General features: G+C 44.0%; 1 protein-coding gene across 3 annotated transcripts in view; it reads left to right on the top strand.

Annotated features, from left to right (window-relative positions):
• SYTL4 (synaptotagmin like 4) overlaps window positions 1–12,490 on the top strand; it is a 53,457-nt gene extending 40,967 nt beyond the window's left edge. For all 3 annotated transcript variants that reach the window (XM_031944919.1, XM_031944920.1, XM_031944918.1), the window contains 4 exons: window positions 8,616–8,724; window positions 9,097–9,196; window positions 9,575–9,783; window positions 10,506–12,490. In XM_031944919.1, coding sequence (XP_031800779.1) covers window positions 8,616–8,724; window positions 9,097–9,196; window positions 9,575–9,783; window positions 10,506–10,654 — 567 coding nt within the window. In that variant the 3' untranslated portion in view covers window positions 10,655–12,490. The remainder of the gene's footprint in view (window positions 1–8,615; window positions 8,725–9,096; window positions 9,197–9,574; window positions 9,784–10,505) is intronic.
• Window positions 12,491–14,049: the final 1,559 nt, after the last annotated feature.

Raw genomic sequence — 14,049 nt, 5'->3', positions numbered from 1 at the left:
GTTACAGTGTACGGTGTTCTCCCGATTCTGTTCACTTCCTTCTGCATCAGTTCGTATGATTCTTTCCAGGTTTTTCTGAAATCATCTTCTTTGTCATTTCTTATAGCACAGTAACATCCCATTACAATCAAATAGCTCATCTGTCCATTTCCTGATTGATAGACATCTCTTGGATTTATTTCTGTTTCTTAACCATTACAAAAAGAGCTGCTATAAATATTTTTGGTACAAATAGATCCTTTTTCCTTCTCTTGGATGGATTTGGGATATAGATCTCATAGTAGTGTTGCTGGGTATACACAGTTTGATTGCCCTTTGGGCATAGTTCCAGACTGCTCCGCAGAATGGTTGGATTAGTTCACAACTTTATCAACAATACATTAGTGCATAGATATGTATACATAGATTGGATTTAACATATAATTTCACATATTTAACGTGTATTGGACTACCTGCCAGCTAGGGGAGTGGATGGGGGGAACGAGGGGAAACTTTTCCCATGAAAAAGTACCCATGCAGATGGTTTTTAATTATTAAATTATTTATTATTATTATTATTAAATTAATTATTAAAGCTTTTTGTTTTTCTTTTTTATTATAGCTTTTTATTTACAAGTTATATGCATGGGTAATTTTACAGCATTGACAATTGTCAAATCTTTTGTTCCAACTTTTCCCCTCCTTCTCTTTACCCCCTCCCCTAGATGGCAGGATGACCAATACATGTTAAATATATTAAAGTATAAATTAAATACAAAATAAGTTTACATGTCCAAACCGTTATTTTTCTGTACAAAAAGAATCAGACTCTGAAATAGTGTACAATTAGCCTGTGAAGGAAATTAAAAAAAAATGCAGGCGGGCAAAAATAGAGGGATTGGGAATTCAATGTAATGGTTCTTAGTCATCTCCCAGAATTCTTTCTCTGGGCGTAGCTGGTTCAGTTCATTACTGCTCCATTGGAACTGATTTGGTTGATCTCGTTGCTGAGGATGGCCAGGTCCATCAGAATTGATCATCATATAGTATTGTTGCTAAGTATATAATGATCTCCTGGTCCTCATGCATATGTTTTGTAAATAAAAAGGTATATAAAAAAACCAATACACGAGTGTCCCAGTTTTCCCACATCTCCTCCAAAACTCAACATTTTCCTTTTTTTTGTCATCTTAGCCAATCTGATGGGTGTGAAGGAGTACCTCAGAGTTGTTTTAATTTGCATTTCTCTAATCAATAGTGATTTAGAATATTTTTTCTTATGACTATGGAGAGATTTGATTTCTTTGTCTAAAACTGCCCTTTCATATACTTTGCCCATTTGTCAGTTGGGGAATGACATATATAGAGAATTGAGCCAAATTTATAAAAATATATTTGAAAAATGAGGTCTTTACTGGAGATGCTTGCTGCAAAATTCCCCCCCCCCCCGCCAGTTTTCTGCTTTTTTGGTTGCATTGGTTTTCTTTGCATAAAACTTTTTTTATTTTATATGATCAAAATGATCTATTTTACATTTTATATTGCTCTCTATATTTTCTTTCATCTTAAAGTAACTTAGGGTCTTAAGAGAGCTATCTCAGGCTCAGAGAGCTTGTATGACTTGTTCAGAGACACACAGCCAGTATATTTCAAAGGTAGGACTTGAACTCAGGTTTTCCTTTCTCCAAGATTATAGTATATCATGATGCTTAATTTAATTATAAGAATATAAGTATCCGACTGATTGATGATGCTTTGGAAATCCAATTTTGGATTTATGACTATATTGATTTTTATCCAAAGAAGCTTTGCCAAGTTTACCTTGAATTGAGTTTTTCCTGATGGTGTAATTTACCTCTTTTTACAAAAAGCTTATTTTGGGTAGCTTTTTTGGGGAATCTTGATACGAGATTCCCATTTTCTTTTCCCCTTCATACCATCCCCATATTTCTACTATAAAATAATGAGGTTGGGATGAAGAGATGGGGAAGGGAATTGGCTGGTAGAGTTTTATCAGGCAGTGGGATCCAAGTCTGGGCAATTTTAAAAAACTTTCCACAGGTTAAAAATAATTTTCATTTCAGAATCATATCTCCATATATATATTTCCTTGTAATTTTTTTAAAGTATTTTTTTTTTTTTGCTGAGGCAATTGGGGTTAAGTAACTTGCCCAGGCTAATACAGCTAGGCAGTGTTAAGCGTCTGAGGCCAGATTTGAACTCAGGTCCTCCTGACTTAAGGGCTGATGCTCTATCCACCGTGCCACCGAGCTGCCCCTAAAGTACTATTTTTTAAAAATTTACAAACAGACCAAGTTTGCATTAATTGTAGGCAGCAATTCAGATTCCTCTGTAGATTATTAAAGATTCCAGGCATTTGAGTTTTCTCTTACTTTATTAGCTTTACTAAGTCTCTTGTCACAGTCTGTAATAGAACTCCAGAGCTGGCAGAAGCCTTCCATGTCATCTTGTTCCACCATTTTTTTTTTAACAAAGACAATCATTCTCCTGCTTCTATTCACTTCACTCTGCATTCTGTCATATAAATTTCCCCAGTTTTGCTCTGAAACTGTCCATATGGTCATTTCTTATTGCCCAGTAATATTCTATTATATTAATGAACCATAGTTTGCCTAGCCGTTTCCCAATAGGTGGGTACCTCTTTGTTTTCAGGGAGTTTTACCTCTTCAAAAAGGACCTCTGCATAAAAATATTTATAGATATGAGACATTTTCTTTTTTCTTTGATCATTTTGAGACATAAACCTAGTAGCAACATCATTGGGTCAAAGGGAATACACAGTTTAGTAATGATTTGGGGGACATGGCGCCAAATTGCTTTCTAGAATGATTAGAACAATTTGCAGCTCTACCCACAGTATCAGTGTACTTGTTTACCCACATCCCCTACAACATTTGTTGTTTTCTTTCTTTCTTTCTTTTTCTTCCTTCCTTCCTTCCTTCCTTCCTTCCTTTCTTTCTTTCTTGTCAGCTTTGTCAGTCTGATGGGTGTGTGCTGGAGCTTCAGAGTTGCTTTAATTTACATTTGACTAATTATTAGTGATTTGGAGTATTTTTCACATGGTTATAAAGAGCTTGGATTTTTTCCCTTGAGGTTTACCTGTTCAAATCCTTTGACCATTTATTGATTGGGGAACTTTATTCTTATAAAGTTTGAATCGATTTCTTATATTCTCCATGGAAATGAGACCTTTAAGAGAGAAACTTGATGGAATTCTCCCTGTGCTCCCTTCTCCCCCCCACCCCCCCAATCTGGGCCCAGGTAGCTGCTGTTTCCATTCCATTCTTAGCTGTACTGGATTTATTTATGGAAAACCTTTTTAATTTTATGTTATCAAAATTGTTGATTTTTTTCTTATGTGATCCTCTTTAACCCTTGATTAGTCGTGAACTCCTCCTCTCTCTATAAATTTTTTTGGGTAATTTTTTTCCCCTTGTCTCTCTATCTAGGCCTTTTGTTCATTTGGAGCTTATCTTGGTATATGGCATTAAATGTAGGTCTATCCCTCATTTCTGCCAAATTGCCTCTTAGTTTTTCCAGCAGTTTTTGTTAAACTGAATCTTTGTTCTAGTGGGTAGCATCTTTGCATTTAATCAAATTTGGCCGCTAGAGTTGTTTGCTTTTGTATCTTGTATAACTAATCTGCTCCATGGATTTAACTCTCTTCTATTTATTTATTTTTATTAAAGCTTTTTCTCTTTCAAAACATATGCATGGATAATTCTTCAACATTAGCCCTTGCAAAAACCTGTGTTCCAATTTCCACCTCCCTTCCCCCATGCTCTTCCCTAGATGGCAAGTAGTCCAATATATGTTAAACATGGTAGAAATATATATTAAATCCAATATATGTATACATATTTATAGAATTATCATACTGCACAAGAAAAAAAGAGAAGCAAAATAAAATGCAAGCAAACAACAACAAAAAGAGTGAGAATACTCTGTGGTGAACCACACTCATTTTCCATAATTTTCTCTCTGGGTGTAGCTGATTTTCTTCCTTACTGAATAATTGGGACTGATTTGAATCACCTCACTATTGAAAAGAGCCACGTCCATCAGAATTAATCATCATATAGTCTTGTTGTTGCCGTGTACAATGATCTCCTGGTTCTGCTCATTTTGCTTAGCATCAGTTCATTAAGTCCCCCCAGGCCTCTCTGAAATCATCCTGCCGGTCGTTTCTTACAGAACAATGATATTCCATCACGTTCATATACCATAACTTATTCAGCCATTCTCCAACTGATGGGCAGCCACTCAGTTTCCAGTTTCTAGCCACTATAAAGAGGGCTGCCACAAACATTTTGGCACATGTGGGTCCCTTTCCCTTCTTTAAAATCTCTTTGGGATATGAGCCCAATAGAAACACTGCTGGGTCAAAGGGTATTCACAGTTTGATAACTTTTTGAGCATAGTTCCAAATTGCTCTCCAGAATGCCTGGATCAGTTCACAACTCTGCCAATAATGTATTAGTGTCTCAATTTTCCCACATCCCCTCCAACATTCATCATTGTCTTTTCCTATCATCTTAGCCAATCTGACAGGTGTGTAGTGGTATCTCAGTGTTGTCTTAATTTGCATTTCTCTGATCAGAAGTGATTTGGAGCATCTTTTCATATGACTAGAAATAGTTTCAATTTCTTCATCTGAAAATTGTCTGTTCATATCCTTTGACCATTTATCAATTGGAGAATGGCTTGAATTTCTCCATATATTTTAGAAATGAGGCCTTTATCAGAAATTTTGAATGTAAAAATTTTCCAATTTATTGTTTCTCTTCTAATCTTGTCTGCATTGGTTTTGTTTGTACAAAAACTTTTTAACTTAATATAATCAAAATGATCTATTTTGTGATCAATAATGATCTCCAGTTTTTCTTTGATCGGAAATTCTTTCCGCCTCCACAGATCTGAACTCTCTCTTTTTCAACCAGTACCAAATTATTTTGATGATTATGGAATTTTTTAATGTACTGCTTTCATTAATTCCCTTGAGATTCTTAACTTTTAGTTCATCTAGATAAATTTCATGATTTTTTTCTAGTTCTATAAAAATCCTGTCTCTTCATTTTCCCCTTAAACCAAAAGTACTGTTATATCAGAATAGCCTATAAGCATAGATGGACAGTTGGTTAGAATACTAGGCTCAAATCAAGAAGACCTGAGTTTAAATCCAGCCTCAAATACTTACTAGCTGTGGGACCCTGAGCAAGTCACTTCACTCCATTCGTCTCCATTTCCTCATCTGTAAAATGATCTGGAGAAGGAAATGGCAAACCACTCCAGTATGTTTGCCAAAAAAAAAAATCCCCAAATGATTTCACAAAGAGTTGGACATGACTGAAAACACCACAGTAAAACAGTAAATATGTATTTACTATATCTGTTACATGTAATCCGCAAGTGCCACTTTAAATAAAACTCCTCCTATTTCCCCGTCCTCTTTCCGGTTTATTATAAACATAAGTATCAAAACAATCTTGAACATTTTTGGTACTATTAGCAGTTGGTGCCCGTATCTCTTCAAAACATAAACAAAGTTAGCAACAGTAAATATTGTAACTGTGTACTGCTCCGAATGAAACTGTAGCTCTTTCCCTAGGCATGATGGCTAGAGCGTGCCTTTTCCATCTTGGGAAATTGGATTTTCAAAATATATTTTCCTGGATAGTAACTGAATGCTTCTTGTCGTGTTTTGATTGTGTAAAGATCGAATCCTGCTCGGGATACTCCGGATAGTGCCTATAGTGCCTTGATAAGAGAAAGAAACTATTACGTTTAAAATAGTATGTTAATAAAACAAAGCAAATATATCCTTACCAATATCCACATCATGTATATCAGCTGGGAATCTTTTACTGTATCCATTTTGCATTGTGATATTTAATCAGCACATTAACCTTCGTACAAAGTTATTATTGATTTGAGGTGAGATTGAGCTCTCTTCAAAATGAATTGCTGTGCATTGTCTTCTGGAGGTTGGGAAAGCTTCTGCGGACATGATTTGATGTCTTAGGCCATGGAGTTCAGCTATAATGCTATCAGAATTTTGCCAGTTTGCTCCCTGCACAAGTCTTCAGTGTGCATCCATTGCTCAGTTGGGAGGAATCATATTATCTCCTTCATATTAATTGTTGTTTCGGATCTAGTTATTTGAAATGTTTTGGGGTATTTACATCCACGATATTTTCAGAGTCTGTTGTAGGCCTACTGATCACGCCTGTCTACTGTGCAAGGGTCATTTCACTGTCTTTAGGTCTCTAGCTAACCGTACCATTGACTACTCCTCTTTGGCTTTCTTCAGGGTCTTCTAATAATTAAAAATTATGCAGAACTTTAATTCCTAGAGAGACAATTAGATTCTCCCACTGCCTTGTATGATGTATCCCTAAGTGGTGTGCTGATAAGTGATTATCTAAAGGTCTTTCACTATTTTTCTTCCTCTTGGAGGCAGGGACTATTTGGCTTGTCTTTATATTCCTGACTTCTTACCCAGGATCTGGAATAGAGCTGCCACTTAACAAATAAAAGTTGGTTGCAATGAGTTGGCTACCGTTCCCTAGTAGATAAATGGTCAAAGGATACAAACGAGAAATGATCAAAGGAAGAAATATAAAGTCTGAACAACTATATTAAAACACATTCCAAATCACTAATCATTACAGAGATCAAGCTAAAGCAATTCTGAAATTCTAGCTCGTGCCCGCCACATGGGCAAAGATGAGGAAAATGACAAATGTTAGAGGGACTTCGGAAAGAAAGGTACGTGAATGTCGTGTTAGGAGAGATGCCGATTGGTCCAGTCAGTCTGAAAGTAGGCTATCCCATGTCCCTGAACTGTGCCTACCCTTTGACCCAGAGACACCTCTATTAAGCCTCTGCTCCAAAGAGATCCAAGAAAGAAGATTCATATATACAGAAATCTTTATAGCAGCTCACTTTGGTGCAGCAAAAACCTGAAAATTAAATAGACGTCATCCACCGGGGAATGGTGAATAAATTAGAAGTATATTGAATGTCTTGGACACCAGCTGTGTGATCTTGGCAAGTCGTTTAATCTCTTTCAGCCTCAGTTTCCTCATGAGTGGAATATAACACAAGACCGTTGTGAGGATCAGTACCTAAAACACTTTGCAAACCTTTAAACGCCTCATGATTCCTTGTAGTTACGATGATAATGCGAATGGATCATAAGAAATGATGGAAGGAAGGATGGTTTCAGAGAGACCATTGAGCAGAGTTGTATTTTGAAAGGTTTAATGAGGCAGTGAGCAACCTTGATTCCTGAGAATCCGTGACAGAGCAAGGTAGCCACCTCCCGACAGTGAGGTGATAGCGTCCAAATGCAGAATAAGCTTTATGTTTTTTGAACATCGCCAGTTGGAAATTTGTTCTGTGGGGCTATGGGGTGTGTGGCTCAAGGGTTTTGTTTTTCTTCTTTTTTTCCATAAGATGGGAGAAGTGGCGAGAGGGAGAAGGGAACAATAGATTGGCTGCCAAAAAGGGGAGGAAAGGTAGGAAACAAAAGAGAACCATTGAGTTACTTTGAAATACACAGAAAAGGACCCAAGGAATACCAGAAGAAATCACAGACAAATAGGATAGTTTTGAAAGTTGAATCGCGATTCGTAGTTTCATGTATGAGACTCTTTTTTTGTTCTCACATATAAGTGAAAATGACCATTTTCTTTGCTCTTAGTGATATTCAGAACACGAAACAAAAAGGAAACGAATTGGCAGCTAATCCTGTGCCATCCAAGAGATTCTGTCCCTTTGCCTCTTGAAGTCGCATTGGTGGGTGAATAGGAAGGAGAGCTGACAGAAAGCTCCTGCTGAAGTTTTCTCTCTAGCTCTGACCCTAGCCCCAAATTGAGTAGAAATGGGAAACAAATTTGGGTTTTTTTTTTTTTTTTTTTTTTTGGTGACTGTTGATGGCTGATGAGGTGGGGAGGGACACGGACCTCTAGCCAAGATGTAAATGACTGAAGGGTTTTTATTAAGTCTTTTCTGGTTTTTTAACAATCACCTTTCTTTTGGACTCCAAAGAGCTTCTTAAACAAGTAGCTTGTGCGGCAATCAACTCCTCGGGTGCCAACAGAAGCCTCAGCTTTTGGGGGCTTGGATATTGGCCCTCTCTGTTTGAGGATATTGGAGCACGGAGCAGGTGCCTTGGATCATATGGCCACAAATTCAGAGCTAAAAGCATTCTTAGAGGTCATCTAATCCACTTTTCTTTTTTCATAGATGAGTAAACTGAGGCCCGGAGGGGGAGGAAGGGACTTGGCCAAGAAGGTCACATGGGTAACAAGTAACAGAGCTGGTATACGATCTCCAGTTGTCCGATTTCCTTTCCACCATACTCCCTGAATGAATGTTGGTCGGATTAAACCAAATTGAACTGTTCAGAATCTGGCCCATGGCAGCATGGGTGGTGGGCAAAGTGGAAGGGCCCTTGCTTACTGTGACTGCTTTCTCTAAAGAACATTTGTGACCGCCGCCTAAAGCAGGTTGTTGAAGGATGTTCCCGTACAGCGATAAGTAGCTCCCGGCTGCACTGAAGCATCATCCGCTGAGTCCCGAGTGACTTGGGAGACTTCCTTGCATTTCAGATCAGTGCCGAGACCCTGGCTAGCATCCTGCCACAGAAGGGCGAGTTGGTGGTTTCACTCAAGTATATCCCGGCCTCCAAACTGCTTGTTGCTGGAGACCACAAAAAAGGTAAGTGTCCTCTGAAGCTGTTGTTCTCAGTCCGGGCCGGAACAACGAGTGCCTTGCTTGAGATTTGCCTGGCCTCTTGGAGGGGAGGTTCAGGGGAGGGATGATCCTGGTACAGGGGAGCTACTAGACCTCCCGGGAGAGACTAGGCTGGCAAGTGTTGGAGCATTTTGGTCATCTAAGCAGACTCCAGGCCTTATCTGCCTCGGTACCTTGGGCAGAGTTTCCTGGATCTTCTTCCTAGCAGGGAGTCCTTGTCCTGCCTATGAAAATGCCCGTTGCTCCAAACCGAATCTGATTTTGGTTCAGTTGTGGCCATCGTGGCCGCTGCTGGCTGCTAGAGAGCATGCTCACTGTGGCTAGTCTTCTTTCTAGGCAAAGGTGGAAATGGAGGAGAGCTCCACGTGTGGATCAAAGAAGCCAAGAACCTGACCGCTGCCAAATCTGGAGGCACCTCAGACAGCTTTGTCAAAGGGTGAGTCTTCAGGCAAATTTGCCCCGACTAGGGGCAGGTTGAGAAGGTTGAGAGAAGACGTTCCCTGGAATTCCACTTGCTCCTTGACCATGAGCCCCTGCTTGGTTTCCCCTGGCCTTTATCTGGGGAAATGGAGGAGGGGTTTCATTGCATTGAGCTCCTCTCTTGAGACTCTGTTCAGCTTGGATTTGGGCCACAGGATCCTCGCAGAGTGGAATCGGACGGTGGATAATCGACCTTGTCATCGTTATTTTGGGCTCCACCAGAAGGGGGCGCCACTTTTCAGGCTGGACCAGCGGGCAAGAGAACCTTGGCTTAGTATAGCCAGCTTGGAGATAGTGGCCGTTTCCCCCTCTCACTCCCCTTCTCGTTGTTCAGATACCTCCTTCCCATGAGGAACAAGGCCAGCAAACGCAAAACTCCGGTAGTGAAGAAGAGCTTGAACCCCCACTACAATCACACCTTTGTTTACTATGGAGTAAAGCCCGAGGACCTGCAGCACGTGTGCCTGGAGCTGACCGTGTGGGACCGGGAGCCCTTGGCCAGCAATGATTTCCTGGGAGGGATCAGGCTGGGTGTGGGTACTGGTAAGCTCACTGTGCCCCCCACCTCTGCCCCCCCCCAACCTTTTGCACTTTCCAAAGACCGATGTCCATATACGGGATGGCTTTAGAGACTTCCTTCCTCAGCTTGGGTTCCTGCTCTCTCTCTTTCCTATGATTTTTTTCCCCAGGGGTCAAAGGGTCAGGAGAGGCTTATGGGAAGGGTAAGCTGAATCTCTGCTATACTTGAGCAGTAATAACTGTGCCTCCAGCTTCTTCCCATCTGGCCCCAGAATCCTCAGCTTAGAGCAGGGGGGAATTCTTGCCCTTGAGCCAAGCTGGCCCTCGTAGGAGAGCTGTGCTTGGGGCGTAAAGTGTCTGTGGCTCATTTTGTTTGCTTTGGCTTAGTTTTTCTGCCGAGTTGCACTGGAATGGGGGATTCCCTGCCGTAAAAACTGTCCATTGAGGCAGGTTGGCAGTTGATCTATAGTCGTAGAGTCCGGCACACTCGGACACTGTGATTTGCCCGTGACCACGTGGCTGCTGTGTGGCCGAGGCGGGGCACGGCTAGCCTCCCGTTTTGCAGTGGGCCTCAGAGTCCTGATGTCAGTTTGGGAGTCCCTTTCTCCTGAGCTGAAAGCACAGACGCGCTCTCTTTGCCCACTCCAGGTAACCGTCCCTATTGGTGTCTAGTAAGAGGGCCTCTCTCTCTCCGGGCCCCCCAGGGGTGGGGTGGGGCCTCACACCGGGCCTGTCTCTCTTCTCAGGCATCAGCAATGGGGAGATGGTTGAGTGGATGGACTCTGCTGGCGAAGAAGTGAGTCTGTGGCAGAAGATGCGTCAGTACCCGGGCTCCTGGGCAGAAGGGACCCTGCCACTGCGTCCCACCATGGCCAGGCAGAAGCTGGGATCCTGAGCTGTGGCTGGCCCTGGAGCTGCAGGAGCACCAGGCGGGCCGAGCTATGGGAAGCGGGGCCGGTATTCGTACTGCCTCGCTCCCATGCAGACGCACACTCGTGCGTGTGTGTGTGTGTGTGTGTGTGTGTGTGTGTGTGTGTATGTGTGTGTGTTCCTGTGCACGTGTGTATACAGCTGTGTTCTCTGCGTAGCTCGCCGTCCTACAGCGAAGGGGGATCGTTGTCGCCTCTGAAAGCCAGCCCAGTGCTTTGGGCTTATTCTGGTCAGTGTTTGTGCTTGTGTTTAGTCTGACCTCGTCTGTTTTTCTCCCTGCAGATTCCATCCTGACCCATTTGTTTTGGCTAAGGGTTAAATGTAGTGTCCGAGAGCTTGAAACCAAGTTTTTCAGCCTCTCTACCTGCTCCTGGATTCATGGCCTCTTGGGCCTTAGCTTTGCCCCTGTTTCTGTGGGTTCTGTGGTGCTTGGACCTCTTTCTCAAGGATGATGGAGCAGGAAAAGGTGGAAGGAGTGAGCCCAAGGGCATCAAGCTCATCTCTTTGGGAGACAGGGGGGACGAAGGGACCCCCTCCCCAGTCCGCACTAAGGCTGCTGGGCCTCTCTGTGTGTTTTCAGCTCCTCTTCTAGTCCGACAGGAGGCTGTTTTTGAGGGGGGCACTCATTGCCTCTCTTCCCTTTAAAGCTGTTCCCTTGAATTTGATTCCCGCCCAGCCCTCCAAACTCTAGTCCAGTGTCCGGTTTCCTCTCTGGGTATCTCAGAAGCCTTTGTCAGTGGTGGTCCAATTCTCTCCTTAGCACATAAGGCCCTGCTGGGGACCTGGGATGTAAGTTTTCGTCGGAGACCCCGGGATCAAGAAGTTAGCCATCTTAAGCGGGGGGAGATGGCATGGGCTGAATGAGAGCTATCTGGGAGAACGGCTTAAAGGCGGAGCGGACCTCCAGCTCGGGGCTCAGGGAAGGCTTTGTGAATGAGTGAGCACCCAACTTGGGTCTCCAGGGAAAGTTGGGCCTTCCACCCACATGGGGGCGAGGCAGGAGCAGGGAGTCTCTTTGGGGCATGGAGGATGATAGAAGATAGGGAGATAGCCAGATACGGGACAAGCCGGGGGGCCTCGTGCCCTCGCCACCCCGAGTGGCTCTGGGTTTTGAAGCCGGCCTTTTAGGATCCAGAGCCTGTAAGCCGGTCGTCTTGAACACAGCCGGCATATTCTGTTCTCCTAAATAGAAGCTTAAACAGTGCCCCAGAATTCTGTGACTCGGGACCACGTCCCCCCTCCATGTATACACACACACTCACACACACGTGTACACACACGAGCACGCACGCATGCTCATTCTGAGCTTTCATGCAAACGGAGCAGGTAGAAGAGAGCCCCTAGTGCCCCCACTGCCCAGCAGTGGACGTGGTGATTCTTAAAGCGAGCCCGGGCCTTGTATTTCACCTAGAACCCTAACCCCAGAGTGTTCTGCAAGGGAGCCTGGGTATGGGTTCGGTGACTGGAAATGAATTCTCCAAGGCTTACTCAGCCTGCTTTGTGCTGACAAGATGTCATCCCTCCCACCCCCCAGCCCCCTGTCCATTACCAAAGCACTCGCTTATCTATCAAGTTGTGTGTAGAAGGAGCTACGCTGGAGAGGAAAGCCACTCTGGAGCAAGCTCCACCAGCCGCTCTCGCCTGTGCCCGTGCCTGCTGTGGGGAGGAATCGGATGAGGTCGCATCTGGCTTTGTGGGTTTGGTTTCCTAGAGTAAGGGGGAGAGCCCTGGCTAGAATGTGTTGTGTTACTGTTTGCTACTTTAAAATGTTCTCTTGTTTCAATAAAGCTTTCTTACTTGCCTGCTCTTTGTCTTTGTTGGTTCTCGCGGTCCCAACTGGGGGCTTTGACACCCCTGTCGTCTCCAGGAGCACGCGCCCCCCTGAGCCCTTTCTCTATGAAACAGCAGCCCCCTTACCGCCGCTCTGCTGTGTTTCAGTAAATCACAGAGTCTGGGGGCTGGAGGGATCTTGCAACTCTATGCTGACACGCCCACTGATCCCCATCATCATGATGCGAGTGTCTCTCCATCCTTCCCTAAAGGGAGCCACTGGCTCTCCTCTCCTGAGTGGCGTGCCGTGGCCGTCACTGTTCTCGGCAGGATGGCCAGGGCTTGAGGCAAGGGGAGGGTTAGTGAGGGTCCGCTAGATCTGAGGATCGTGCCGTTCTGTGGGTCATCCTACCCAGAGTTCTCTAGGAGATGTGGGCTGGTTCTTTCCCTTTCACCCTGCCGGTTCACGGGGGTTCTCTCCACTTGGAGAGGAACAGCACACACCCTCATGTGGCCCACACAACGAAGGACCCTTGTACCCAAACAAAGCCACCGTGGTCGGGGGACGGGGACGACACGATTCGATAATGAAGGGATGAGTCAACTTGAACATCTTAAAAGACTCTTTAATATACAAAGTCAAACAAGCCAAAGGTTTCCAATACGATCCAGTCAATTTCTTCACTTAGATGTCTGTGTATGACATAAATTGATATTGAGTGTGCATGAAGATAGGGCTAGGGTTATGACTTGGTTCTAGGCCTGGCTCCGGGTTGCCATCTCAGAGAGCCAGCCAGGAGGAGCAGAAAGCACTGAGGTCAGGAGACCTATGTTTAAATTCTAGCTCCCCAATTTGGTCATACTGTAGGTGTGGGCATATATCACTTAATGACTCGGTACCTCCTTTTCCACTAGGGTCAAATTGGGATCTGCGTTTCCCACTCGGTAAGTTTGTAGGACAAAAGCACTGAGAACCTTAAATCCAACGGTCCCATGTGAAGTAGCTGATGACAATAATGGTATCTTTGGAAAGAGAGCTGCTTTGGACCCCGTGGCTTCCCACCAGAGAAAACCGGGGATTGTTTAATGCATTTGGGTGGCGTTTCTTTCGAGAGAGAATCCGATGATCACCTCTCGGCCAAACTGAGGCGACCTTCTGGGGGTAATAACCACTGCCTGCGAGCGGGCCCTACGTTCTGTGACAAACACCTTTTCCTCCTCGGGGAAGAGTAAGGCTCGGGCCTGTAAATCACGATGAGGGAACCACCCCTGGAAAGTGGCTTTGATCAACGGGCTACTGGGTGGGACTTGGCCCTAAGTTTCTCAGTCCTGTTATGCTATCTAGCTTCTGGGACTTAAGACGTGCTGGCTGGCTCCGGTCTGCCAAGTGAAACAGAGCTCTGCCATAGGCAAAGGTGTTGCTCTTGCTCGCTGTTTGACCCTGACCTTCAAAACTGGAAGGTCCAGTCTTGCTGGAGGTTTTCCATGTGCAGCTCCCTCGCACTTTGCATCCTGAGGCAGAACCTGCCCGCTTCTCACTGAGCTGGTGCTTCTGCTCTGACCTTTTAAGCTTTCTCCCAAGCCTCTCCC

Source organism: Sarcophilus harrisii, chromosome X, assembly GCF_902635505.1.
Source record: "Sarcophilus harrisii chromosome X, mSarHar1.11, whole genome shotgun sequence".
Lineage (NCBI taxonomy): Eukaryota > Metazoa > Chordata > Mammalia > Dasyuromorphia > Dasyuridae > Sarcophilus > Sarcophilus harrisii.
The sequence above is the reverse complement of the archived record's forward strand: the minus strand, read 5'-3'. Positions and strand labels throughout refer to the sequence as shown.